Raw genomic sequence first — 8,996 nt, 5'->3', positions numbered from 1 at the left:
CCCCCTCCCCCTCCCCCCCACTGCAGCTGCCCGGTGAGGAGGGGGCTGCCTGAGTGAGGCTGGTGTAGATCTGAGCTCTGCAGCTCTAGGACCGGTCTGAACCGGTTACTGGGGGAGGGAGAGGGGGCTGCCACATTGATGGCAGCAGGAGGGAGGGGAGAGCGCAGAGAGAGCAGGAGTCAGGCTGTCCCATGGCCACCCATCTGGATGATGGAGACTGTGTGTGGGGTGACCCTGTGTGGGACGATCCGCTGCCCACCTTGAGCCTCCTCCTCTAGGGCCTGGGCCTCCCACATTCCTCTAGGAGCCACTGCTGTAGGGGACGCTGTTCTCTCGATCAGCCCCTGGGGCGCTACCTTGTGGTCTTAGAATAGTGACAGCAGGTGCGCAGGGTCTCCCGGCCTCCACCTGCAGTTGTGGGCTCTGAGTGGCTGCTCCAGCCCTCTGGGGGATGCCCACCTGGTCCTGCTGAGGATCCGGCCATAGCCACCTCCCCTGGGGTCTGTGCACAGCTCACCTGCCTCCTCGCCCACAGCACAGCGCTCCCGTCCCCTTGGTGGTACTGGGTGGGGACCAAGGGCCCTGGTCCCTCCAGGCCTCGAGCTGCAGGCAGGTTCCCCACACTCTTCCCCTCTGGGTCCCCGGCACCCTCACCTCTGGTGCGTAAGTGAAGGAGTGCCCGCGAGCAGGTGTAGGGCACCGTGGCGCGCAGGCTGGGCGTGTACAACCGTGGGTCCTCTCTCCAAGGGCATTTTGCATGTCCCCTGCCCTCTGTGCATGTGATGAGTAAGGCCACATACACTGGGGACCCGGAGGCCCCAGGGAGACACACCTGAGCTCCACTCTCTCTGTCTTCAGAACATGCAGACGGCCTGTGCCACCGCCTCACCACGGTGTGCCCCACGTCCAAGCCGCAGACCCAGGGCTTGGCCAAGGACGCCTGGGAGATCCCCCGGGAGTCGCTGCGGCTGGAGGTCAAGCTGGGCCAGGGCTGCTTCGGGGAGGTGTGGATGGGTAAGGAGAGCTGCGTGCGTGGAGAGCAAGGCCCCCGGGGGAGGGTCGCCCCGGGGACCAGGCAGGTGTCCATTCTGTGTGGCTGCCCTAGGTTCCCTTTTCTTCAGTGGCCTCTGAACCACATGGACCTCTGCCCGTGGTGGACATCACCCAGCTGGGGTGCAGCCCTGAGTGCTGGGCTCCACATGAGCTGGCCAGGGCAGACTCCCTGCGGCCCACCCTCTAAAGACCCGGGCGCCTGTCTACCAAGAGCTGCTCAGGGCTGGACGCTGGTCCTCCCCGGAGACCCCCTTGTGTCTGGGTTGGGTGGTCTCACTCTGAGCCTCAGTGTTTCTGGACCCATCGCAGGGGCAGTGTGGGAACTCCGGCCCTGGCCTGGCCGCACGTTAGCTCTCGGCCATGCGAAGAGAAAGTCCCGCTGGCCACGGGAGGGCCGGGAAGCCGAGGGCTTGGCATGTTCTGGGCTGTTAGCAATTTCCTGTCTAACCTGGTGTCTAACCTGGAGACGCGGCAAGATCGTCCTTGAGATGAGCCCCACGAAGCCCGAGGAGACCAGGCCCCTCTCCTGCCCACCGGCATCTGCACCCAGGAGCGCAGAGGCGGGGCTGGGCCAGGTCTCCTGGCCTGTGGCTTCAGGCCCCTGTCAGGTGGTCTCGCCAGGCTGACAGGACATCACTTGGTCCCTCTCTCTCTGCTCTCCTCCCTTCCAAGGGTGGCTGGAGGCAGCAGAGGCCCCTTTCAGAGGCCTGGAGGCTGGAGGCCAGGTCCAGGGAGGGGAGGCCGTGAGCTGCAGGAGCGCGAAGGGAAGCTGCTCCCTGGCTCAGACCCACGAGGAGCAGTTGAGGAAGCCCTGGGTCCCCCATCCTCCTCGGTGACAGGGAAACTGTCCCAGCCTGCGATGTGGTGTCTGTGGGGAGACTCCCCCTCCTCCCTGGTGCTCCAGGTAGACGCAGGAAATGCTGTGAGCCGCTCACAGGTGGCCTGTGCCCACTGGGATCCAGCCTGGTGACAGAATGGGCCAAAGCCACTTATCAAGTAGCCTCAAGCCCCACGGGGCAAGAACCCCACTGGAGCCCTGGAGCACTCCCCCTCAGCCCTCAGCTGACCACAGATGAGCAGCCAGGTGGCCAGATCCCCGGCGACAGCTGCTCTTACTTGGACGGGTGCCAGAGTCCTTTCTTCCTCGTACTGGCCCTGCGGGGCGCTCTAGGTCCTCGTGCCCATTTCATACGTGGGAACACTGAGGCTCGGAAGGCGCTGGCCTGCCACACAGCGGGGAGGCCGGAGCTGGGACAGGCGCCCGGCAGGCAGATCCCGTTCCCATGTCACCCGACTGGGGCCTCCGCTGAGGCAGCCCGTGTCCCTCCCCGACAGGAACCTGGAACGGCACCACCAGGGTGGCCATCAAGACCCTGAAGCCGGGCACCATGTCCCCAGAGGCCTTCCTGCAGGAGGCCCAGGTCATGAAGAAGCTGCGGCACGAGAAGCTGGTGCAGCTGTACGCCGTGGTGTCCGAGGAGCCCATCTACATCGTCACCGAGTACATGAGCAAGGGTGAGCCGCGGGCGGCGCAGGGGAGCTGCCTCCCCCACTTGAGGGGCCTCTGCACAGGTGAAGGCACAGACCCAAGTCCCCCTGTCAGGGGAAGGTCCCCAGATGGCCCTCTCCCTTCTCGGTGCGTTTGGGTGATTTAGCGCCACGCGTCGTTCGCTGGTGTTCTAAGGCTGTTTGCTGTCCTTGGGCTAAAAGAGAGCTCCTTGCCCCCAGCTGACCCAGGCCCAGGCAAGTCCCTGGCTTGAACTCGGCCACTTTGCTGCTGTTGTTGGTCCTGGGGTTGAAACCAGGCCTCGCCCATGCAGGCACTCTGCCGCTGAACCACACTCTTAGCCCCCCTTTCTTTGAAAAATGCTATTTTGAGACAGGGTCTCACTACGTTGCTGAGGCTGGCCTCGAGCTTGCGATCCTCCTGCCTCAGCCTCCTGAGTAGCTGGGATTACAGGCACCCGGCCAGTGCAGTTTCACAGGGATTCTCTACGCCCCTTTCCACAGCCTGAGCGTCTCCATCACCCCAAAGTTCCCATTCCCCTTTGGCAGATGATGCCCTCGGGCCCTAAGTCCAGGTGACCACTGTCTGCTTTCTGCTGTGGTGGGCTTGTGTGGACTGAGGAACTTCACACGAGTCCCCTTGACCTCAGAGAGTCGCCCTACTGTGCACCCTTTCTTATCACCAGGCAGGTCCCACTGTGCAGTCTTCCCACCTGCAGTGGGCGGGGCCTCCCTGCCTGTCCTGCTTGCTTTCTGAGTGACAGGCGTGGAGTGACACTTACCCAGAAACAGGGCCATGCAGCACCTGCTGTGCTGGTCACAGCAAGGCCAGCAGCCCGGGGACAGGGCCTGGGAATCGCAGCTTCTTGGTGCAGGGCGGGAGCCCAGGGCTACAGCTTGTCTCTCTGTTCAGGGAGTTTGCTGGACTTCCTCAAGGGGGAGACGGGCAAGTACCTGCGCCTGCCACAGCTGGTGGACATGGCCGCTCAGGTGAGTTGGCCGATCCCGCCTCCCACAGCCGGGGCCCTACCTTCCAGCTCCCAGACCTGCCACGGCCACTGCAGCCTCCTGAGCGCCCCCTCTGGGAGGCCTGCCTGGAGTGCTGCACACTTTCCTCTCCCCACTTTGCTGGAACCACCCACAGGTGCAGCAAGTGGTGGTTCTAGACAGAGAACCTTACCTGGGCATCAGGAACCACTGACTGACCATGAGACCTCAGTTTTCTTCTCTGTTGCGGTCATTTAGTCACTCAACAAACGTGCATTACTGCTTGCTGTGGGTGGAGCCCACAGCCACTTTTTCAATTGCTCCTGATCAGAATCAGGAGAATGAGATTAGCTGTTGTTCCCACTTGAGGCAGGCTGAAGCTCAGAGAGGCACCTTGGAGAGCAGGCAGGAGCTGGCCTGCGTCTGTGTCTGCGGGCCAGCTGGGGCTGTATTCCTGGTCACCCCACTGCCCAGCTGCCTCTGTCATGATGGCCCCTTTGCCTGGAGCCCCTCCCCCTGCTAGCTCCGGTCCTGCATTTTACAGCAGCAGCGGTTCTTGCAGCCTTTGTGGGGAGGGCAGGGAGGGGGCTCCCCCCTGGGATGGCCGCATCCTGGACGTGTGCGGGGACCCTGGGAGGGCTGAGGTGGCTGCTGAGCCAGCTCGGCTCTGCCTGCAGATCGCCTCGGGCATGGCATACGTGGAGCGGATGAACTACGTGCACCGGGACCTCCGCGCCGCTAACATCCTGGTCGGGGAGAACCTGGTGTGCAAGGTGGCCGACTTCGGGCTGGCCCGGCTCATCGAGGACAACGAGTACACGGCCCGGCAAGGTGAGCAGGCCACACTCCGCCTCTGAGCCTCGGTCTCCTCATCTGCCAAGCGGAGATGAGAAGGGGGCCTTGGGGGCAGAGTGCTCGCTGCAGCTCCCTGACCTTCTCCCGCCCACAGGGGCCAAATTCCCCATCAAGTGGACGGCTCCAGAAGCCGCCCTCTACGGCCGGTTCACCATCAAGTCAGATGTGTGGTCCTTTGGAATCTTGCTGACGGAGCTCACGACAAAGGGACGAGTGCCCTACCCTGGTGAGAAGCGTCCATAGACCCCATTGGTCCCTGGATCCCTGGACTCTGGTGGCCTCGGGCAGCCCCACTCCCTCCCAGCGGCTTCCCCAGTGTGTAACAAAAAGTGAGCAGCTGGCCTGAGGTTCTCTCAGGGCCTGGGCGGAGCTCTCCTGTCCCCATCATCTTCTCCTGCCCCACTTCCTGCCTGGAGCCAGGCTCCTCACGCCCCCTCTGCCCCCAGGGATGGTGAATCGCGAGGTGCTGGATCAAGTCGAGCGGGGCTACCGGATGCCCTGCCCGCCCGAGTGTCCCGAGTCCCTGCACGACCTCATGTGCCAGTGCTGGCGGAAGGAGCCCGAGGAGCGGCCCACCTTTGAGTACCTGCAGGCCTTCCTGGAGGACTACTTCACGTCCACGGAGCCCCAGTACCAGCCCGGGGAGAACCTATAGGAGCAGGCGGGCCAGACTGTTCTCGGCTCCAGCCCTGGGCGGCAGCCCGTGCGTGCGGGGCCTGGCCTCCTCTGCCGCCCACTGCTGCTCCTCCTGTGGGGCTGACGGCCAGGGTCAAGGCTGCTCTGTCTCTGGGGCCATGGAAGGGCTTTGGGACATGTGGTGCGCCCGTGAGGACGGGCCCAGAGCCGGCACAGTGACTGTCCCAGGGCCTGCCCTGGCCACCCGCCTCCTCTCCACTTTCCCTCCTCTGCCCGTCCCTGGAGGAGACGCAGGGGAGAAGGGTTGGGGCTGGGGCGCCGTCTTTCCAGCCTCAACCTGCCCGCTCACCTGGTTCTGTCCCTCCACTGAGGCCCCCGGCCCGTCCCCACAGCTGGCCAAAGAGCCTTTCCAAAGAGGAGCGGTGGCCCCGGCCCTCAGCCTCCCGCCGCCCGCCCCTCGCCATCTCTTTCTGAAACGTGGGTGGAGGTTGCTGGCCCAGGGCCCCCTGCTCCAGCCCAGCGTGACCCAGCCCTGCCCCGTCCACCCCAGGGGCCCTTGCAGATCTTCAGTTCCCTTCTCCCATCTTACCTGTGGGAAAGCAGAGTCCGAGAGGATGTGACTTGCCCCAGATGCCAGAGCACTTGAGGGATGGTACCTGGTGCTCCCTCTGTCTTCCTCAGGAACCGAGAATTGTCCTCAGAGGCATTAGGGTCAGACTAGAGCAGCCCAGGGGACAAGGGGCCAGGACGGGTTAGAGATGGCAAAGGCCTGTCTGGGGGTGAGGAGAACGGAGGCGGAGGCCAGGCTGAGCTGGGAGGGAAAGAGCGGCCGCAGGGGAAGGTGTGGGGGCTTCCGTCAGCCCACAGGTGGTCTGGGTTCCTGGAGCCACCAGCCATGACAGGGCATTGCTCCTGGGTTCCAGAGGCAAGGGAGAGCTAAGGCTGAGGCTCTGGGCTGGCCTCCGGAGGGAACCCCGGGCCTCCTTCCCAGTTTGTCCTGAACATTTCAACATGGTACCCGCTCTCCTCCCAAGCTGGCACCCTGAACTCTCGAGTAGGGCGAGGAGTGCCTTGGCCGGGGTCGGAGAGGGCGGGCCCCGAGGGGCTGTGTGACCTCGGGCACCTGCTGCTGCTCTGAGCTGCGGAGTCTGCCCCTCGCGTGGCCGCGGTCTCTGCGGCTGCTCAGCCCTGTCCACCCCTGTGGCAGGGCACCTGTGGTGAGCCCGTTGGGAGACTTGGGGCCCTGGCTCTGCTGTTCAGGGTATGTGGTGGCTTCTCTTCCAGCCTCAGTGTGCCCATCTGTAAAGTGGGCAGCTGACGATTTGTGGCATCTTGCCAAGGGCCCCTGTGTATGTGTGTGTGCACGTGTGTGTGTCTCCATGTGTGTCCATATTTAACATGTAAAAAATGCCCCCTCTCTGTCCCCCGACACGTGGTCCATTCCACCCACTGTCCCCATCACAGCAATAACGTCCCCGCTGCCAGGGGCTCTTGAGCCAGCCAGGCCCTGGCAGGGGGGAAGGAGGCACCTGCCTAGGAAATTCCGACTTTTCCTTCTACACATGTCCATCTCCCAGGTCTCTTCCTGTGCGTCCCAGTCCAACCTGGGCCCGCCCACCCCTGCGCTCCCCATCACTCCTCCGGCTGCCCAAGGCCCTTGGTATAAGGCGTCCTCATACTGTCCTATTTTTTTTAAACAGTGTTTTGTAGATTTCAGATGACTATGCAGAGGCCTCGGGGACCCCTGGCTCTGGGCAGGGCCTGGGGGTTCCACATTCCATGGCCCAGGCTTGGGGGGGGCGGGGGGATCTAGAATTGGTTGTAAATACTTTGCATATTGTCTGATTAAACACAAAGAGACCTCAGAACGTGGCTGCGGGTTTATTGAACATCTACTGTGTGCAGAGAGTGGGTGGGGGCAGCTGCAGTCAGAGGGGCCTTTGTCCCAGTAATGCTGGTGGCTGGAGGGCAGTAGGCCACAGGGACAGGATCTGATGGGGATGGCCGCGGGGGCTGTGTGTGCAGTCCGCACCTGTGTTGGGGAGTCACACTGGGAGAAGCGCCAGGCCAAGCCCAGGACCCCAAAGACTGGGAGGTTCTGGACTTGGATGCCTGGCGGTGGTGGCAGCAGACTCTGGGGACTGGGTGGGGCCGCGGGGGCTGCCAGGCCCAAGTGGAGTGGGTGCTGCTGTGTAGGTGGCGATCCTGAGACGGGGCTGTGCCGGGTTCCTGTGTCCCTGGGGGTGCCGGGTGGGGGGTGGTCTGCGACGGACCCGAGCACTGGCCCTGAAGGAAGTTCGAAGACCCCCAGAGTCCATCCTGCGGAGGTGATCTGCCACCGCCCATGGAAGGACCCTCGTCTTACATCAGACGTCGCCTGTGTGGGCGAGGCCCCTGTGGCCCTAGAGTTGGAGCAGGCTGAGCTCTCTGACCACGGTGGGTGCATTCTGGTTCTTGCTGTCCCCAACCCTCTCCTCTCCTGGGTTTCCACCCCCAGAGCTGGTGAACACTGGATACTGCTCAGTTCAGGGTTAATTTCACGAACAAATGCCATTGGGTCCAGGTCAGAATGGACCCCTGGAGACCCCATGGGCTTGCGGGGGGCAGGGGTGGGGCATGGGTAGGGGTCTGTGATGTGTGTCCTCTGTGAAGTCAGGAGGTGTGACCCATGTGCCCGGGCATCACCGACAAGGCACAGAGAGGGGAAGGCAAGTGATGTCCACCCTGCTGTGGCCACCAGGGCCACCGCCTCTGGCCCCTCAGCTCTTCCTTCAGCCCTGTCCCGTTTCCCACCACTTGAGGGTCGGGACCTGGACCTGTGCTCCCCGCCTCCCCTTCTGCCTTCAGTGAGTTTTTGCTATTATTCTACATGCAGTTCTTTTGAGAAAATAAAATATATTTTCCTCCATGACAAAAATAATCTGTGTCCCTTTTGTCAGAGGAGGAAAGACTCACCGTCCAACCACGATGGCCGACGCGCCCTCCTGCCTGGAGGGTGGTGGGCGCGCTCCTGGGCCCCAGAGCGGGCCTCTCCGGTCTCCCGTCTGAGCTTCTCCTGGCTGCCCTGGCTTTCTCCTCCCTCCCTGCATCCCCCCTTACGAAATTCTCTGGCCCAGACCTTGCACGGGGTGCATCTGCCTGTGCACACTCAGGCACACACGCACACTCGCATGGCCTGCATTTCCTCTCATCTGTCTTCCTTTCCTGTTTTTCTCTCATGGGTTCCAGAAAGCTGTGGTTTGCAGGGGGGAGAAGAAGGCTTGGACAGAGGCTGGCTGGGACAGGAAGGGTGGGGACAGGAGGGAAAGAGATCAGGGACCTGGCGGAGGCTGAGCTCTCTGACCCCGGTGGGTGCATCCTGGTTCTTGCTGTCCCCAACCCTCTCCTCTCCTGGGTTTCCACCCCGAGCTGGGACTCTGCCCCAGCAGCATGTCTCCTGGATCCTGGACCAGTGTCCACGTGTGAGTGTCAGCCTCTGCCTTCCTCTTGCTGTGGTCTTTTTGAATGCCCATTTCTTTCCCCATTGTCCAGGTTGGGGCGGGTGTGTGTGCGCACGCTGATGTGGCTGAATTCCTGAGCCAGAGGGTCTGTCTCCCTGTCTCTCCCTCCCCCTCTCCTACGGCGTCCACGTGTGTGGGTGTGTGTGTGCGTGCAGGCGCCCACCTGCTTTTCCCTATCCCTGGGGGTCCTAGGGGGTTCTACTTCTCATGGCCCATGCTCCCTGCAGCCTCCGTCTCAATGTAGCCTCCGCCTCAGGGTTGCCTCCAGGAGGGCTTCCCTGCAGCACCCCCAGGCGTCCCGCCTGCAGCCCACCCGAGTCCCTAAACTCCTGTGCCCTCTGCAGAGGCAGCGCTATTCCCCTCTGGTGCTGGGCGCAGGCCTTGGGGGCTGGGGCTCTGCTGTGGCCCTTCACTCCCCCCCCCCCCCAGCCCGCCTGGTCTTCTGCTCCTCTCTCGGCT

The 8,996-nt window shown here is 63.1% G+C and overlaps 1 protein-coding gene and 1 long non-coding RNA gene across 2 annotated transcripts in view; both read left to right on the top strand.

Annotated features, from left to right (window-relative positions):
* The first annotated feature begins 858 nt into the window (after positions 1-858).
* On the top strand, positions 859-6,902 carry Src (SRC proto-oncogene, non-receptor tyrosine kinase). Its single transcript, XM_015480861.2, has 6 exons — positions 859-1,014; positions 2,389-2,568; positions 3,473-3,549; positions 4,224-4,377; positions 4,496-4,627; positions 4,848-6,902. Exons 1-6 carry the CDS (start codon positions 1,011-1,013, stop codon positions 5,054-5,056), a joined length of 756 nt encoding a protein of 251 aa, XP_015336347.1. The 5' UTR covers positions 859-1,010; the 3' UTR covers positions 5,057-6,902.
* A 1,453-nt stretch (positions 6,903-8,355) lies between these two features.
* Positions 8,356-8,996, top strand: part of LOC125618997 — an 18,731-nt gene continuing 18,090 nt past the window's right edge. Inside the window, exon 1 of the long non-coding RNA XR_007350462.1 lies at positions 8,356-8,498. This is a non-coding gene — a long non-coding RNA (uncharacterized LOC125618997). The remainder of the gene's footprint in view (positions 8,499-8,996) is intronic.

The sequence above is a fragment of the Marmota marmota genome, unplaced genomic scaffold (genome assembly GCF_001458135.2).
Source record: "Marmota marmota marmota unplaced genomic scaffold, marMar, whole genome shotgun sequence".
NCBI lineage: Eukaryota > Metazoa > Chordata > Mammalia > Rodentia > Sciuridae > Marmota > Marmota marmota.
The sequence above is the reverse complement of the archived record's forward strand: the minus strand, read 5'-3'. Positions and strand labels throughout refer to the sequence as shown.